The sequence below is a fragment of the Pieris brassicae genome, chromosome 10 (genome assembly GCF_905147105.1).
Source record: "Pieris brassicae chromosome 10, ilPieBrab1.1, whole genome shotgun sequence".
Classification (NCBI taxonomy): domain Eukaryota; kingdom Metazoa; phylum Arthropoda; class Insecta; order Lepidoptera; family Pieridae; genus Pieris; species Pieris brassicae.
The window spans coordinates 596,924-617,802 of NC_059674.1; the positions used below are offsets into that span (position 1 = coordinate 596,924).

Consider the following 20,879-nt stretch of genomic DNA (forward strand, 5'->3'; position numbering starts at 1 on the left):
ATTCTAGAATTATTTCCTTCAAAATAAAAAAGAAACCAGCTTTTACAACTTTGTAGCCCACCCCTTTCTTTACGTCACTTGCAAATTGTCAGATTAGTAAAAAAAAATACTTTTTAGCATGTAATTAATTCGCCCTACTTAAATCTGACGCGCTGAAGAATATCTGATGATTTTTTTTTACTAATCCGATCCTTTATCCTTGACGGTGGCCATATATATGGGGCTCATATTTGGTGGAGGTACTTCACTGGGTCCAAGCTATCCCTGTATATTAATCTGCCACGCTGTAGGAAATACCGAATTCCCCTCTTGGGCTCGTCTACAATTTGTGGCCTCAGCGTGCGACTTTTATCCCTGAGGTCGATCGATCCCCGGCTGTGCACCAATAAAGTTTTATTCTATTATGTAGAAAGCGGTTTGCTTCAGACCCAAAAAACGTGTTAGGCACAGGCAGCTGATCAACCTAATTGAAACCGACAATAAAAGAGAGACATAAAAGGGCAGCACAACTGATTTATTTATAATCATACAAGTTAAATTTAAGAAAACACTTTATCAATAAAAAAATCCTTTATTAAGTAAAAACATTCCTCGAATTTTACACAATTTGACCTGACTAGAGGCATTGGTCAACTTTATTTACTATAAGGAAAATTTTTACATAAAAAAAAATAACAATAAAAATGCTTCATAATAAGTGCATCACAGCCAGTTCATCGGGTTAAGGCACTTGATTTTCATTAATTATGTTAAAAATGAGAATTTCTTATCGTTCGTTTTCGTATCGTTGTTTTCCACGAGACATTAAAGCCTTACAGAGAATTTCCTCAACTCATTTGGGAAGTTCTACATTATCGATGTACATAATGTTCCTAGGTACTGCCAAGTCTTTTTTTGTCTAAAAATATACTACTTTTTGTTATGTTTACACTAAGTAACTCAAGTGTAAACAAGACAGTACATAAAAATGGAAAACTTATTTGTTTAAAAAAGACTTGGCAATACCCAGAAGCATTATGAACATCGATAATATAGAACTTCCTAAATAAGTTGAGGATATTCCCTGTAAGGGTAAACGTGGAAAACTTTACATAAATATAAAAGCTTGCCCGTACACAGAAGCCTTCTAACCTTGAACAAATTACGTAATAGTAAACTTAGCGCTTTAATTCATACAATTTTAAATGGAAGAACGATTTTAATATTTGCACCTGTTAATCTTAATTAGGAAGACATTATTTAATGAGATCTAACTCAGATCCACTCTCACCAATCCTAAAATGGTAAAATCACGCACACTTGAGCGCAGACTTGAGCAATAAAACTAATATATAATCTATTATGCAGAAAGCCCGGGATCTACCAAAATAAGTTCTACCAAAGTAATTTCTACCAAAATAATAAAATACCAATTTGTCTTGGAATCGTAGCTATTGTAGACACTCCTTCAGTCCAAAGTATTAAACACTAACTTCTTCGGCAAATATTTGTAATAAGCGCGGAAGGCAAAGAGTTTTGACATTGACATTTATTTAAGTTAGCATTAAATACTTTGTCAAACTAGATCTACGGGACTAAAATATCAAAATAATTCACCAATTTTAAAAATCAACAGACTTATAAAATTTAATCGAATCGAATTTTGCTTAAACATAACATTTCCAGAAATTGTTCTAGCTTAGCTATTTAATTTCTACTCTTCTATAAGAGTAGCCTATTTTACCTTAAGTAACGATGCGAAATTAACAATAATTATAACAAATAAAATCACATGCTAAATAAGTTATTAGTATACACCCAAATTCTTATTTATACGTAAGTGAAAAAATTTAACACTAATTTTTTCGACACTGGCGACACTGAGAATAAAATGAAAATTTAAAAATGGCAACTGTATAATTAGGGTATATACTATTTTAAAACTAAATTATTCATTATATTTTTTTTTATTTTTTTTTCCTGCAAAACATCAAACTTGGCAGTAATCGAGAAGTAAATGCGAAAAATCTCAAATAAATGCATCTTTTAAACAGATTTGAACTTTGCATTTCGTGAATTGTAACATATCTTTGAATTAAGGTATAATTTACAATACAACAAAATAATTGACAGTAATGGTACCATCGTTGAGCGTACGTAGAAAATAGACAAATATATTTCAGACCCCTGATAAAAATTCATTTATTATAATCATAGACAAGTTTTTTTTTTGGTGCCGGTAGGCCTTCCCTCCAACCCGAAAATTATAAATCCCAGAAAAACAAACCCATACGACCAACGGTGACATTTATAAACATTTAATATTCGTAATCCTTTTAATTTAACCAACTTGCCAAGGAGGGATTTTATTTAGTATTGAGCAAATTATCAACATTTCATCAGAGGTTTGAAAAAGAGAAACGAAAGTCTAAATTAAATAACTATAACTTGACGTCGTTCTGCTGTTGCACCGCGTTGATGCTCTGAACGACGTTGATGATGAAGGAAGGTCCGCTGCTGGAGGGACCCTCGCCACCCATGGCGTCTCCTGTACCGCGGTTGTTGTTCGAGTCCTGGAATGATTTGACATACATATTTTATTTTCTTTTTTTAATATTGCTTGGCCTGGTATCGAAGTACATATTGAAATCTATGAAGTTCACTTGTTCCAAAGGAAGATTTATGCTAGTAAAGTTACTGCAAAAGATACTATGAATCTTGTATGAGTAAAAATCTAATTAAATCAAATTTGGCGCCTGCTATTTAGCAGGTACCGGTACTATTTAGTACAGGTGACCACAGAGCTGGTCTTTTCCTCGCTCAACGAATAATCGCAATACATACAGCGAGGAAATTCTGCCAGTGGTTTCAGTAGCACTGTATTAATGACTACCACAGGGAACCAAACTTTGCGAGTTTGTTTCAATTTTTTTATGATCAATTTTTTATTATCGTTATTACTATATAGGTTAAAAATACTATTTGTTTTACTACTATATATACTAAGAAATATTTGTTTTTTAGAAATAAATAAATTATGTATTTAATAAATAGATCAATAATCAATGTAAACTGTCAGAAATATTTTAGTCTGACAACTGACTTGACTAAAAAATAAAAAAATAAAAAATATTATTTGTTTGCTACAATGTTCTGTGCATAACCACAGAACATGTTACATACCAAAATAAATGTTCCAATAAATGTATTTTTATTAATATCACGTTTTCAATAACATTTTGTGTTCCAAATGCTTTTAGATCCTAATTTAAAAAAAAGCCAATAGGCGTAAACTGCTGAAACAGTACTAGAACATGGTTTTAAATGTTTGAAAGTTACCTGTGCAGCGCAATATTGGGTGACAGCGTGTGGTGTGCGCACTAGATTGTTGTGTCTCGCGGCAGACAACAGACTCGACAACTCTCCACCCGCAACGTTTGATATTCCGCTAGACCTGAAATACAGAATATCTATACATTTCAAAGCGAATCCAACCCAAGACCTCTTTCTCTTCATCTAACTCAAGACTAAAAGAACCCCACATTATCAATATACCCCGAGGACGATTGAGACCATTTATTACGATTTTTTACATCTTAAGTACTTTGCGGAAGTGTTTGTCAGTGAAAGTCTCTCGATATAGAAGTTATATCGATCCATACCAAAAACGTTTTATCTTATCAATCTAATTATAGAAATTCAAAGTAAATGCGTAATCAAACATATAAATTTACTGAACCCACTGCTTGGATGCCTAAACAGAACAATATACTGACTCCAAAGAAGTAGGCAGTTAAATAAAACAAACATATTCCCATGGTCAAAGTAAAATGTATACTCACGTATTATCTTGCGGTGTGGGTGTCCAAGTGCTCTCCATTGTATCCTCATCATAAGGGATCGGGACCCTCTCATCATCACTCGTTACGTCATAACTGTATAACAATTGGAAGTTTAAATATAGGAATAAATATAGTCATTTTAAAAAAATAAACTCAATTTAACATATGAAATATCAACGATGTGTCAGGTACAGACTGACAACTATAAAATTATTACTGAGAACAATATTCAAATGGAGTTGTAAAGCCACTGGATTGTTATTAAATACTATATAAAATAATATTTGCGTACATTAAATTTTATTATCTAATTATTAGTTATGACACAAACTATGAGAATGTTGTATTGTCTTTTGTTAACATAGCTTATACACATTGAAAGAAAACACTTTTTTACTGGATTATGCAAAATAATTAGAACTTTATAATAATACATAGCTTCAATCCGGTCGAAAAGTGTTTTCTTTCAATATGAGGATGTTAATATTTTACAACTTACCAAAAAAGATGTGCGGAGATATAATTTTTTATAACTCTATAATATTAAGTTGTCGTTTGGTTAATGTTTTTCAGTTTTCTTTTTCTGTTATTTTGTTTATTAATCTGTTTTGGCTTTGTATATTGTCAAAGTCTTTTCTATTATGAATATGTGCTAGCTGTAAGATTACTTATAAACAAATAAATAATTTACCTGGGCAAGTCATTAAGTTGTGCACCTCTAACATAACTTGGGTTGTTGAAGACGCGAGCTGCCTGACTTCCGGCAGATTCGCGTCCCTCCGTGCCCAAACGGACACTACCTGCGCGCTTCACATAGCTCCATGACTCTGAAAATGACAATTTTATCTTTATGTATCATATATGATGCCCGATGTTCAGCGGATACGAGAACTGGAAAAACCTTCGACTACATTTATAAAACAAATGTTGGCTACTATTTATGTTTACCAAAATTGTCATATATTTTAGAAAATATAGCTTGTAACGTATACTGTAGATATAGCTATATGTAAGATGTGCTAAACTTCAAAAAATCCATAAACAAACTTTGTTAAGTGTTCTGTAAATACATATACACAATCTTATAATTTCATGACATCGCACTACACATTTTGTAAAACAATAACGTATTAACCTAGACACAGTTGATTGTGATAGAAGTTTCTTGAACGTTCGAGGCCGGCCTCGGAAAGTCGTTTTAAATCTTGACTTTATCAGTGGATAAGAAAACAATTTATGTAGAATATACATAGTATATTAATTATTTGTGTCCTAATATTAAATTTAGTAAAAATTACGTAATTTTAAGTAAAATACCAGATTATCGTTATTTAAAAATTAGGTTTAACAAACCATTCTTAATTTAATATACATTAGGGAACTTTTTTTACCAGGTAACCCAGGGTTTTTTTTTTTCAGGTCTGGGCCACAGATTCCGAATCTATTTTATGATCATTTGTTAATCTAATAGGCAAGTAGATCATAGGCTTCCTGTGCTTGACACACGCCTTCAATTTTTTGGATTTATGCAAGCAAGCAGGCTTCCTCACGATGTTTTCCTTTAATGTTCGAGCGAATCTTAAATACGCATATAGAAAGCCATTTCATTGGTGCAGGGGATCGGATCTACGATCTCAGGGATGCGCAGTCGCACGTTGAAGCCAACACTGATTTAGCCAATACTGATTACAACGACTAAATTTTTGAACAAAAGTTAAAATGTCTGTATAATAATGACTCGAAAACAAGTTCGTTAATGACGTGTATTTTTTTTTGACAAAGGAGCAGTCGTGTCAACTGTACTTTACTCTAACCGCCGCCTGCAAAACAAAGATTGTTTGTTGCAAGTGTGTTGCTGTCCTTTGAGGTAGTGAGTACGCTATCCTCTTAGAGGACCCAACCCATTACACAAGAAAAACACAATTTGAAGGCTATTTTCATTTCAATCTAATAATTTGGTATCAATTTTTAAATAAACAATAAAGACAGGTCAGACACCATATGAATACAATTCAAACAAAATTTAACTGTTACTTTTCACGTATAATTATAGCGATGACTCAAAACTGGTTCATCTCATTGATTGCATACGAAATTTGCTAATGCGTAAAAAACCAACAAAGCATATGATTCACTTTCATTTAGTCTTATTATCCTTTGCAGGATAGGAGATAAGGTGTCGATTTTCGAGAGGCCACAAGTCTTTATGCGTAATATCGAATGTTCAAGAATGACTTTGTTTGTTCAATTTGGATAAACAATTCTAAATTTGTATTTCTAATCCTGTCCTTGCGACAATTAACAAGAGTAGGAAAACATCGTGAGGCATAATAAAAATTATTCAAATCTTTTAAAGACACTTGTCTATATCTACTAGGGATCCAACGGCTGTACCATCTACATCTACATAATTCACCACAATGTCTTCAAAATATTGTTGCGCCGTGACTATTAAATAACCTTTCCAGAAGTTAAAGTTCACTGCCAAGTAATGCTTTCAATGCAAAGGTGATTAGATTTTTAAAGGCCCATTAAGATTTGACAACAATTATAAATATCTTAACTGTTCTTATTATGATGGCATCTGGCCGATTGTTTAGTTTTAAAAGTGCGCAAATGTACGATTTATTTGTATATATTTAACCATTAGTTTGAGGACACTGATTACGAATATATGTTTAAATCGTGTCCATTCAAACGAATTTGCTCTGGGGTGACGTAAGTGCGACCTTAGCATTGCGATGACGTCTTTTATCTTTTGAAATACAAATTAAATGACCGATAACAAGAAATTAGTGTTGTTTTCATAAATCTTTAAAATATATTTCAAATGATTCCAAATCAGTTCATTAAAATCTGGAGTCATATCTCGTATCTCAGTCTTCATGTATTTATATATGTGAAGGTATTTTTGGATATAAAATTGGCATATGTTCTACTGTGGTAATTGGGATCACATATATTAAGGGTAATTCAGCCTAGACTAAAATTTGCACAGAGTATGTTTCCCTAAACATTGAATAATAACAAACGATAATACTAAGCAAGCTTAGTGAATATTTATAGATAACAAGCGATAAAACAATAAGAGCAATTTTAATGTTGTCTTTCGTACTTGTAACATCCTGATGTGTAACTTTTATAGGACGGAGGGCCAACTGCCCTTTTGCCCATCATCATGGATGTTGCTCATTCGCGCGTGCGCGTCAAGGGTGTCGTAAGTCCATCCTAAAAAGTTTCGAAGTAATTCCGCTGTCATTAAACAACAGATAATACTATGTATTATAACTCAATAGATCTTCCTATTAGTCATATTTTAGCATATAGTTTAAAGGATTTTGGCTTTGATAAGTACCTATGTAGTTTTTGTGTAAACAACATGAAGACTTACCATTATGAGTACTATCCGGAGGTGGTGAGGAGGGCCTAACTGGTGAATAGAGAGCATTGTATGGCGGCGGAGGTGCCTCTGGGGCGGTGGCCGGGGCGCCGTTCCTGTTGCATGGAGACTGCACGGACGTCCGCGTTGCTGTAAACAATATTTTCATTCATAACAATAGCTATTTTAATTTATTAGATTGCTTTAGCTTCGGCCCGCAAAGATTTCATGTATTTTAGCAAATATTTTTTTGTGAACTTTTCAAGGTTATATTTCAATCAGTTTTGATGAAACCATAATGACTTATACATACAATTCGTTCCATATTTTATTTATTGGTTAACTTATAGGTGTAACATTTTAACATACAACTATACTATACAGACAGAAGCAGCAATAAGCAGTTGGTAAAAAAATATTAATTAAAAATAAGGTTTTAATACTTTTGAGTTAATCAACTTCAAACAGAGAGACGCGGTAGACCAACATATTATCCAATTCGAAAATTTAGTTAAAAATAGTATTATACACATTTAAATAACCACCCCCGCTAATGTTAGGGTCTTTCAATGAAAGAGCGTAGAGGCTCCTGCCGGTTTGACTCCTATTACAGAAAAAAGTGTGCTTTCCCAAATGACAGTACATTTAAATAAAAAAGCCCGGTATAAAACATTCGAATGATAATGAAAATGTATATATCTGTTAATTTTTTAAGCTGTGATCAGAAATCACTGCAATAAACATTAGAATAAATAAAAATGACTAGGTATCTGTAGTCATGTCATTGTTATCAGAGAGGCTTCAGGTTACAATTTTTGTTTACATAACCGAGAAACAAAGAGTGCCGAATCTTGGAATACGATGTAATAAAAGATGTCATCAATACTGTGCTGCGTTTAGTAATTTTTTTATTGGAGTTCAGTTATTTTTTTACATTCGTTACCCAAACATACAAAGAAGTTATAAGTTATTAATTAAGCAACGGGCAATCTTATCGCTAACAAGCCTAGTTACTTCCAGGTAACCTTATTATTTAAAGAAAGATTTAAAAAGACTATATCTACTGAGAGGAAAGTACGAGACCTGTATAAATATTTAAAAGAATATATAAAATTACATATAACACTAAGCAAGATAAGTAAGATTAAGCAAAACGTTGTGTAAATTTCAATATATATATATATATGAATCCCTATTTCCCTTGGTCACGGCATCACGCGTGAAGTGCTGGACTGATTGCGCTAATTATTTTTATGTTGTATTTGTTATTATCTGGAGAATATTCTTGTGAAGGAAAATTACGAAAATTGTGCGCAAAATTAGAAAATTTAAGAATACTTAAATACCATATTAAGTAATCCTGACTATTGTTACGATAGCAATGTTTTTTTTTTTTCATTTCATTTAAACTTTTTTTGATGTAACCTTATGGCGTATGACATAAAATTTACAGAATGCGCGCTGCAAATATCGTCAAAGAGGATGTAAGAAAAATTAATATCGTTACAACAAACAAATGCTTCGATCGGAGTTATTATATTGATAAAATACATATAAAATAATTACAGTCACTAATTGTTTGTGGCAATAATCTTGAAAATCCATGTTTTTCACATGGCCACTGTACGCGTAACACCAACAAAACTATATATATACGCGCCAGAAAAACAAACAAAGAACGTTGTTTATCATAAAGAATTATAATAATAAACACTTTGTTTCTGAAATATTTTTTAGTTATTATACCAATTTAAAATGAATACTCATAGTTAAGACAGGAAAACTTCTGTCGGGTCCACTAGTTCAAATATACAAGTAGGTAATTACGATGCAATACTCCAAAAGTAGATTTGAATATATCAAAGACTGAGCTTGTCTGATCAAGATGTAAGGAGTTTCAAAGCAGGATACTTTGCACATTAATCGAGTGATAGATTTCTGTTTGATGAGTAGCAGTTTCACAATTAAATTGTCAAGAGAACGCAAATCAAAACTAGCACCAGAAAAAAATAACATTTTGCTTTAAGTAATTAGGAGTTCAAACAAAGTGATGCTGATAATCCAATGGCGCTACGTAACACCTAGTCAGGCCTATTAAGAGTGTGTGGGGCTTGACATCAGATTGTATCTGATTTATTTTTATAGATATGTACATGGTCAAGCTTATAGGCTGACGTCGTGCTTGGGTCTATTTTTTAGAGTGTTAATCGCAGACAAAGAAATGCAAACAGCTGGTATTAAAAACTACGATCTCTCTGTTGAGCTAGCTAAATGGGAATAATTATGCTAATTGCCTTAATAAGCTAAGTGTTATTCTATTTCAGTTTATAATAATGTGTTGGCAACTTTACTCTTAGTCGCTGAGATGATGATGATGATCAAGATTTGTTTTAATAAATCTTCTACAAAAGGTATATTTAAATTTTTAAGAAACACCAAATTCAGGACATTTATGACCACTGAATTCGAAAATAAACTAATTGAGTACATCAATAAACAAATTGTTTATACAGTAATACATATTTATTAAAAAGTTCTTGAAATACTTGATATACAATTGAAAAAAGCCTAAGGAATGTAACTGTAAATCACTTTAGAAATAAATTCTTAATCAAATGTTAGATAATATTTCAGTAATAAATATCTTTGTAATATCGATTTCAAATGACAATTTTAACTCGATCGGTTTTAATAAATTTTCATAAGAATTCAATTGAATTGCGATAATATAAATTCCACAGAATGATGTAAATAACCACATTGGTGGTTACTCAGCCGCGGAAAGCTTTTTTAAGATTTTTACCGCATTGTGGGGGAACTGGAGTAGGTCATGGCCGTAGTCCGTAATTTCAATGAATTATTTTAATTGTCATTAAATTATAAAAATAATTGTCACAATGTATATTTTGGTAATATTAAGAATGTTTGTAGAGCTTTTTCTCGTCGGATTAATACGGTAAGAACATAAAACATACATATTCTCGGCACGAATTTCGGCAGGTCGATCGGTTTAAAGTTCGCCAAAGAAAAGTTAGAGGGAATCTTACAAATATACACATCTAATAATTAATTAAATATAGTTATTGATAAAATATATACCATAAAAAGCTATAATTTGACAATATCGTCTATCTCTAGAAGGCTCTATCTCTATATAGTTACTTTGTGGATTACGGAATCGAATTTTCAATGTGTTGGTGACTAATATATAAACAATAAAATATGTGCAAGTGAACTTAGAATCCAGATTAGCAGATTTTTGTGTAATACGTGATTGTTTTGTATCTACAACCAAACCTGTTCCTTAAAGATAATATCGCATCAAGTCGAGATAAATACGTACGTACTGTGATGATCATTTATTGTCACTGATGCACAGGTTATATGCACATTTTTGTGTGTCGTGTGTTCTCTGTATGTATTTGGTGAGTGTGCCTTTTTAAAATAAATAAACTTACTATACTCACATGCTAATATCTTAAATGTATAGGTGTTTCGCAGGACGTACACCACAATAATTCCCACAAATATTAATAAAATCACGAGAGCCACACCCACTGCAGCCCACACGTAGGCCGACAAGCCCTCGTCGGGTCGGGAGTCTGATGAGACACAACCAATGCCTGTCCCTAAGTCAGGCACCAACCTGTAAAAAAAATGCATACGTAAATCACGTTACCTTAGAGATTATTGCATCACTCCTAAAATGTATGATATTTATATAAGAAACTGCTACTTTATTTTATATTTGCATTCAAACATCGCACGTATCGGACAATCACATAAATGAAATGTATGTTATTGAGAGGATATACATATGGAAAATGACATGAGACCATGGCGCCAGAAAGATCCAAGCAACTTCCTCACAATATAGTCTCCCTCACGAGGGGAGTCTTTGTATTGAGGAATGGGTCCGCCAAGCATCCGCAATGTACACTAAATCCATAATTATGTAGGGAATAAAGATAATAATATCGAATAATTAACAAAGAAAATTTTCTAAAACGCTAAAAATTATAACCAACTATGTATATGTAATTGTAGCAGTTTTGACCTAGTGCCTTTAGCGTGCGAAGGTCATCCTTGAGGTCGTAGGTTCCATCCCCGGCTGTGCGCCAATGGATTTTCTTTCTATGTGCGCATTTAACATTAGCTCGAACGGTGAAGGAAAACATCGTGAGGAAACCGGCTTGCCTTAGACCCAAAAAGTCGACGGTGCGCGTCAGGCACAGAAGGCTGATCACCTACTTGCCTATTAGATTGGTGATCATGAAACAGATACAGATATCTGAGGCCCAGACCTAAAAAGGTTGTAGCGCCATTACTGAATTGATGTATATGTAATTGGATACATAATGAGAGTTGACAGGTGTTGAAAGAGGGCTGGTTATCACTAGACAGCTATGACAGCCTCCCACAAAATTAGCCATGGACGAATTGCCTAAGGACTATATTGCTATAAATACTTTTTTGAATCACTCGTGGGAAGAGTCACCTTGGAACTCCTCTTGGAATTAAAAACCGCGATGCCATAGCATTGCGTCCTCGGTGTAAATGTTGATTCATGGTGAATGTATGTTTGCTACGCAATTAGATGGCTGACAGGTGGTTTACTATTGCAGTAATTACTGGTACATATTTAAATTCTACGTTAATAACGAGTAATTTATATTATATAATTAAGTTTATAATTTTTATTTAGGCGTTATAATGGATTAATATCAAATAATAAGGTATTATAAAATAAGAGAGGGCAGGCCAATATGACGGTGGGCTGATGACTTAAATAGTCCATAACAGGAAAAGATAGCAGACTATTGACAAAGATAAAGCCACCTGGAAAGAGTTAGAAGAGGACTTTAACCAAGAAGGTCCATATGCACAGACGACTAACATCTAGCTATAAGTAAACAAAGTTTAAAATGGAAGTTAAGGATGTAGATATAAAACAGGGCTTTATTTATAATAATAATTTATTGCCACAAACTGATTAAACAAACACATAAAATTATGTCCAGAACCCCTGATGGCAACTAGGAGATTTGATTTACTGTGTAGCAATACACAATTTTGTTGCAATTAAAATATAAAAACAAACATTTAGAGAACAAATAAAATTCAATTATGATGAGGTAACTGACCAGTGTTAGTGGTTAAATCTGCTAGACTCAGCCCCGAGATCATGTGAACGGATTTGTGCTCTGAGATTTATTTATGCGCAATTAGCGTTAGTTAAAGAAAAACAGAGTTACACTGTAGTTCATGCACGGAAGCCCTACAACAGGCCTATACAATAAATAAATCAGTGGCGCTACTACCTTTTTAGGTCTGGGCTTCAGACATCTGTCATGATCATTTGTCAACCAGCCTCGTATGCCTGACATACGCTATCGACGTTTTGGGTCTATGACAAGCCGTTAAATGCGCTCATATAAAGAAATTGGTGCAAAGTTGGATCGAACCTACGACCGCAGGGATGAGAGTTGCATGCTGGAGTCACTATGCCAACACTGCTATATCCATACACGTATGAATGTGGTTAGAGATGACCATGGAAGTACTAAGTTTCATAGAAGTACTCCATTAAATACCTTGACACAATGCATACGGAGTGATAACTATTGGTATAATTTGAAAAGTGCTCACCCTTTGAGGCAAGATCCACAATCCGCCACAGTATGGATGCACGACGGTGCCCCTGGCGGTGTTTCGCGTTTCAGCTCCGTGCAGTCGATGCATTTTTTACACACGTACGTTCCTTCCACACAGAAATATCCAGTGTCACACTCTTTGAAACACTCGACTGGTTGCGCAGTTGCTTCATATAAAACACCACTAGCCACACAGGCTAGCAAGGCCCTGGAAAAATTTAATTATAGATATTAAAACATTTATTTACTCATACAAACATAACCTACAAGAAGCTGGAAACTATTTAACCTATGACAAGACACTTTTTTGTTTAAATACAAATTAACAAATACACACCGAAGTATATGACAGTTATAAATTCATCTTTTCATTAAAAAAATTAATTAATTTACTAAAATGTAATCAAATTTGAGCTAGTACCTATACTTGTGTGCTTTATTCATTTATTCCGATACAAGTACAACTCACAGAGTCATTACTTTGACCACTGTCAACATTATAACTCGTTACAACATAATGCGCAGTTAATAAACACAATGGATTAAACAAAGCTCAACTTACATTATTATACTAATACATATATAATTTATTTATTTATTTATTAAGGAACACCAACATGTATACATTTTCTAATTAACAATATTGGGTTTTATTCTAGCATCCAATCTAATAAAAGGTGTACACAACATTGACTCTAATAAATGATAGCGGACAGATTTTACTTAAGTATTTGTATATATTACATGACTTATGGCTGAGATGACTGAATTTTTTTCTTAAAACTAGGAAGTGAGTTATAATACACGTCAAGACCATATCTACAATTACATTGGTTAAAATTAAATATAATAATAATATTAGAAAATAAATATTCTCACTATTGATTTAGCATCAATAAATTAGTATCTCTGATATAATATTTGTCTAATTACTTTAGTAAGTAGGTATATAAACAATATTGCTGCACAAGGCTGACGCATCGCGTCGTACGATATTGATAGTGGAATGATCTTCTATGTACCTTATCTATTTACACACAATTTAATTACAATTATTATACATTGCGTATATTGTAGACAAAGATTAAAGTACATGAATCTAGGTGGTCAATGTATCACACATAGATTCAGACAACGTACGGGTATAGTACCTTTATCGTAATTTTTAGTAACTAAGCAGGATATACTTTTTAAGTTTGTCTTAGACAAAATTTTTATAATCTGATAAAGAAATAATAACATTAACATTATATTTAAAAAATCTGTGGCGCTACATCCTTATTTTATTGCAAGGCCTTAGATTTCCATGTGTTTCATGATCACCCGACACACGCCATCGACTTGGATTAAGGCAAGCCGGTTTTCTCACGATATTTTCCTTCAACGTTCGAGCGAATGTTAAATGCCAGCCGGAGACCGAAACTACAACCTCTGGGATGAGAGACGCACGCAAGCCACTAGGCCAACGCCGGTCGTTGCATTATAAAAGCTCGAATAATAAATCGCTTGTGTCGTTTTGGTGTAGCAGTAATGTATCTTTGAATCCTATACAAATTAAGATTTAATCAATTAGATTAAAGATCTTCGCTATTACACAGTTGTGAGATGCTACAATTTCTATTAATGGTTAAACGAGAGCGTCTTGACGAACAAAATGAAAAGAGAGGTGTGCAAAACGATAATGAGAGGTGGGTTGAGAGAGGAAATACAAGAGGACATATGCGAGAAAAGGACAGACAACGATTATTCACTGCACTATTTTAATTTACACTAAATCCACACGTGTCCTGCTCGGTCCTGCTACGAAACGGTGGATGATGCAATCTCCAAGCTTAGGTACGTTTTGTACCTATAAATGATTCGCTTGGAAACTTTAATCTTGTCTTTTTGTGTTTGGCTGTAAATGAGTTTGTTGACGCTTTGTAGCAAATATGAAATGGCGTCGGATAAGTATCGCAATACAGGGAGGAAATGCTGTCAGCTTTAAAGGTACACTGCCACCGAACTTTTAAAAGTTGTTTTAATTTTTTTTTAATATTACTATGTAGGTTAACAAAATTGTTAATACGGTATATTTGTTTGTTATTTTTAGTTACATTAATTAAATTATTAAATGGCGTCTTATTACATCACTAGGAGCGCTCTATTCCAGGCAACCAATGTGCGAAAAAGATTAAATTAGAGAAACAAGAAGTGCAAAAATACATAAGACATATAGTTATTTTGACAAAACTAATGGAACAAAACAAAGCAATTAAAACATATGTAAAAGGTGAACAGGACAATATTTAAAAAAAAAACACTTGAATATAGTCATAGTATATCACGATAATTATAGTCCAGTTTCACCTCAGTCAGTACGAAAGTTATGGTAGTTAGGTATACGATGTGGACGAGTAATGTTTGTAAAGTAGAGATTTAAAGAGAGATAGAGAAGGAGCTAAGCTAATAGAGACGGTAAATTAATTAAATAGCCTCACTGCAAAGACCTTAAAATTCGCTAACAAAGGAAGAGTTTTGATATGGGATTTCATTTATGTTTTCGAAAGAACGTAGTAAATAGGTATGGGCTACCAAAAACAATTAAATCGTCTTTGAGATAAGAAAAACTTTTACGAACAGGATGGAATATAAGAGATGAAGAACGTAGATTCTACAGCGTACGCGATTTTTATTTTTATTTACACGTTGGTTTATCGTAACTTACATACGTTCGCCGTAACTTTTTTGAAAAATTACCTCCCCTAGAGATCGTAGGGTCGATCCCCGGCTGTGCAGCTACGGTTTTTATTTCTATGTGCGCAATTACCATTCGCTCCAACGGAGGCAACGTGATAGAAAACATCGTGAGGAAACCGACTTGCGTTAGACCCAAAAAAGTCGATGGGTGTGTCAGCCACAGGAGGCTGATCACCTACTTGCCTAATAAATTGACAAATGATCATGAAACAGACACAGAAATCCGCTGAGACCTAAAAAGGTTGAAGGCGCCACTTATATATTTTTAATATGAAAAAATACTCTTTCAATATTAACTGTCGTGCGCTATTTGCGGATCTTGGGTGTTGCCTATTTGACAAGATTATAAAAAACCCGTTCAGAATAATTATTAGCGACTAATAACCTATACAAATTGTTGTTTTTAATTCCGTTAAGTAAAAAAAACTTTAAAGCTAAAAAAGTCAAACTACATTCATAATTTCAAAAACGCACAAAATTCCTCTCTAAGCAAGATGGCGTCGCACCAGTCTCTAGACCCTATGACGTACCGTTCCAGTAAACGCTTAAACTGTCAAGTTTTTATATATTAATATATTATTATTCAATAATACAAATACACACGTAGTATTTTTTCAATCAAAAGTAGTCCCCAATATAAAACTATTATATTGGGTTAGATAGACGAAGACATAATTTACTGCTTGCTACGTCATCGTCAATTACACTAATCTGTGACCGGATTGTGTCACGTGACTGACGTATAAAAATAAATATTGTTACTATCTATTACAATAACACTTTTAGCCATGCTTTATACAGATTAATCTCAATTACAATTTATTTTTCATGATTTCAAATAGTCTTTCGATATTTGAATTATAAAGACAGCTCTGTAAAAAAAAATGTTTTTAGAGGAACAAAAAAATAACGCTAAAAAATCCAATAAAACAATACTTGCGTATACATTATTGCAAAATATGCTCAGGTTTTGAAGTTTAACGGTCAGATGAAAGAACATGACGTACAAATCAGCTGTGAGGGTTCAGAATTTTACTTTGACTATTACATATACAAATTGCTTTTTTATAAATTGTCTCTTCACTGAGACATCATAGAACATTCCAATGCAGCCAACTTAAGACTAATAAGTATTGTCTTTTGTTAACATAGATTTTGCACATTAAGAAAACACTTTTTAAACGGATTGAAGCTATGTATCATTATTATAAACTTATAATTATTTATATTAATTAGTCACCTTGACCACGCACGCGAACCGTCGGAAAAATTTAAAATTATGTAAATAATTATAAGTTTATAATTTCAGTGTTTACTAATAAGTAATTAATATCTAACCTAATTTAACCTGTAACGTGACCGATAACACTACTTACAGGGGAAGATTATTCTTGTGTTGTATTTATTCCCAAACCATAGCACTTCAGACTAACGTGCTACTACTATTTTGTTCTTCATCTTCTCACTAATCCCATGATGTCCCATTTATTTTATTATTATTAATTACTTAAGATGTCATATGGAACATGGTATTATAGTTTCAGCTAAGGAGCTGTAAATCAATGTATGTAAGGACATACATTGTGTAAAACTAAAAACTTGGCTATTAAAAAGAGTGGCGGAGAGTTTATCGCCAGTTCTTCGTTCTACGCCCTTGATTTGAGAACTGGCAGTAAATGTAAAATTAGAAGCATTTAATATATATTTCATTGTGTAACTTATATGAATAAATGATTTCGATTTTATCCAATTGAATAGCCTCAACTTAATAGGATTTTTACCTAACACAATCATGACAAAGGTCTAAATAGCTAGTAATAAATTTTACGAACACTACCTACACAAAGTACTTACCGAAATGTAGCCATTCTCATTTTCCAATCGTCTTAAAATTAAACAATACAAAGCACAATGTAAGAGATTAATGCACAAAACATTTTTTGGAACAAGTTCAAACATGTCATCAACTTGCTAGATCCGTAACCCGATTTTGAGTCCCTGTCGCTACCTGTTATTGACACCTGTTTGCATTGTCCATAATTATGAAACGTTTATAGATATCTATATAAATCAAGCCCAACCTAATGAGAAAAAAAGTGGAATTACTAAGTATTTAAAAATTTCCCCTGTAGGTATAAATTGAAGCTTTTAAACCGTTAAAGCCTAATAAGTTATATATTTTAGACATAGACATAACATTTATTACTAACAAAACACACGCACAGACACACATAAAATATCAATAATCAAAAATAAAAAAAATAAATGAGATATAACAATGTTTTTAAAGAAAAAGGTTTAATTGTGTAATGCGTGTATGCTGTGGTTGTAATTGGCCCTAGCTCAGCATTATGCTGAGGAGCAGACAGTTCCACAGCGCTGGTTATTCTGCCAGAGACCACAGCAGCTAGTTGTCAGAAACAATTGTCATTAGTTGAATTATTAAATATCTTAGTACCAAACTAATAGTGTATAACACTTATTGTCTTGTTGAACTATTCGTAATCACCGATCTAATATAAATTTAATTATATTATAAAAACTATGTCTGATACTGTGTTTGCGCTTATCTCTTTTTCGTCATTTTGTACGTTAGGAGACACGGTAAGGTTTATTAATAAAATCATTAATCAATACAAAACAATCATCGCAAATCCTAGCTCCGTGGACATACTTACATCATAATGTGTTTGTGTGTGTTAATGCTATATCTTTAAAATACGACCTTGAGCTTACGTAATATACTCATAAACATAGTGGGAGGCCTGAAACACCAAATTACATTACAACTATTTATGCATGAAATAAAATTGATTCTAGTAAAACGCATTAGGCAAATTAACAGATTTGTTTCTATGAAGGGTATTAATAGGGCTATGTCCTTGGGTTTACATATGAGTATTTAGAATATTTATTATTGATTGATTTAGTATACAAACTTTCTATAACTAGTAAATAATAATAATCTCGTATAAATATTATAAATAATTATAACCGAAAAGCTTGACATTAATATTTTTGAATAGAAGCTGTAATATTTTTACAAAATATGTATTGACGCATTCCGGATTTAGACACTCAACAGACCTAAATACGATTTTTCAAATTTGTATTAAATAGCTATATTTAATTCGTCATTAAAAAAGGGCGACACAAAACCGGTGAAATTGTACGAAAAAAAGTACACTTGTTTTTATCATTATGCTTTAAATGACGATTAAGACCGAAAGTATTGATACCCTGAGTTGGTTAGGTAAGGTTAGTTAGGTTCCAATCTCAGCATAAAAAAAACGTAATACTATATGTTACTGACTATGATGATCAATTTGCATGAGACCATTTATTTTAACCATATATATATTTTTTTAATTCTTGAAAATATATTTTTATTATAAATAAATTATTATTCTTATAGAATAACTCGTAAAGACAGCTATAATTTACAACTAGTACAAATATAATATCCCAAGCCTCAATATACAAATTTTCATTCAAATAATCTCACATCAAGGTGCTTTTATCTAAAGTTAAACAAAGCTCACGCGGCGATGGTCCGATATGCCTATTGCATGAATCATGCGCCGGTTTGCCCGTACCAAGCACGGGGATCTCGGTCCTCGGATAGAAAACAAAATAAAAAAGCTTAGCGGCGTCGCATACGCATGTAAACTATATAAAGGGTTCGCGAAAGCTCAATATGATGCAACATTAATATTATTGCGTAATATATGACGGGAAGCAACGTTTAATCACAGCACTTACAAGATTGATAAAACTTGGTAAAGACATTATTTTTAGGGATTACACTCACAAGAATTTTTTTTTATTCTAAAACAAGAAATTCAACTATGGATCCGAGTGATATAAACAAATGTTTAATATATATATGATTACCCAAAAAGCCGCGAAAAACATCGAAAATTAAACAATACTACTAGTTATTTAAGCTTAAATTAAAAAAAAATGCGAAATCTACGCAACCAGTTGATGGTAGCGAGTGTAAAAGTTCTGTTAGTAACGAATAAAAAATAACTGTATAAATAATTATTACTTATTATTTACATTTCAATTTTATCCCTTTATTTTGATTTTATCTGTAAAACGTGTTCTAGGACGCATCCATATGTTATAGGTATTTTTTTCTTCTTCAATGTTTCCTTATTATAAATAAATGTTGAAAATACAATTAAATTACATTTATATTGTATCTTATCTTTGAAAAGATATGCGATTTTACCGCCTCCGTAACTCAATGGAAACCTATAAAGCTATATAAATTTTATTTTTACACTTGTTGGTTCTTCTGTGCTTTATGACATATTTTTATGTCATTTCGGTAACTTCCACTACCTATTCGATGGACTACAGTACAAACCTGAGATGAATCAAAATTTTATAGTTTCGACATTTCGTGTTTTTAAACAAAAGTCAAACAAAGCGAAAAGAGATTTATTGATTATCCCTTACACTATGTATTTATTATTTTCAAAATGTACAATAAAACATTAAGGCTTACGAGCAACAAAATAGGATTTAAGACTATTTTTTTTTTCACAATGTCTCGGTTTTACTAGATGAGATATTTGCTATTATAAACCGGAGCATAATTCATATTTTCATAAACTTTGTATTAGTAAAACATTGATATTTTTTTTCATGTTACATGTATGTAAACATGTTTCAACTCATTAGGTTGTGTTCATTTAGGTACCTTCAATTAAAACTATATTTTGTAAATGTAATATTTTCATTCACAGGAAATTATGTACTATGATATAATATATAAATTAAAAACTTACCGTATAATCATTTTGTATTAACCACTAAACACGGTATACTGTTTAGTCTACTCATAAATTGTTTAACACTGATACTTTGTCAATCTAATCTACCATAAAATAATAGAAGAGAGGTAGAAACCAAACAAATGATTCACTTATCACAACACGGCACATTTGTTTGAGTCAAATGACAATAAACTTGCACTTTAATCAAGACGCACGTGCATACTGATCACTGAATGCGAACCGCTCGGACACAGTGTTTCCGACATAATAAAAAAAACATACAACCTGTTTATCAAGCCGACAAGTTTCAACTTGCTTGATATATTCTGTCTCTATCCGTGCCACGAAGATTTGAAAGACAGAAATATCAATAACTACGTCAAAATCTGTTATAACGACGTCGAAGGGATTACTCATATTTGGTCGTAAAAACCGATAGTCGTAAGTCGTAAGAGCCGACAATATAGTTCTTATGTACCTTTTACCCGTAGGGACCTTT

General features: G+C 32.5%; 1 protein-coding gene across 1 annotated transcript; it reads right to left on the reverse strand.

Moving 5' to 3' along the window:
- Window positions 1-557: 557 nt before the first annotated feature.
- On the reverse strand, window positions 558-20,813 carry LOC123714821. The gene is made up of 8 exons (XM_045669384.1): window positions 20,393-20,813; window positions 12,850-13,062; window positions 10,668-10,846; window positions 7,213-7,350; window positions 4,513-4,648; window positions 3,822-3,914; window positions 3,319-3,433; window positions 558-2,552 (listed from the first exon to the last, which is right to left on the reverse strand). Exons 1-8 carry the CDS (start codon window positions 20,401-20,403, stop codon window positions 2,421-2,423), a joined length of 1,017 nt encoding a protein of 338 aa, XP_045525340.1. The 5' UTR covers window positions 20,404-20,813; the 3' UTR covers window positions 558-2,420.
- Window positions 20,814-20,879: the final 66 nt, after the last annotated feature.

Excerpts from the sequence above, each read along its gene's own strand:
- LOC123714821 (XM_045669384.1), bottom strand. Across the intron at positions 4,649-7,212 it reads TCCGGATAGTACTCATAATG|AGTCATGGAGCTATGTGAAG; the intron begins GTAAGTCTTCAT and ends TGTCATTTTCAG. Across the intron at positions 2,553-3,318 it reads CCCAATATTGCGCTGCACAG|GACTCGAACAACAACCGCGG; the intron begins GTAACTTTCAAA and ends AAATCATTCCAG.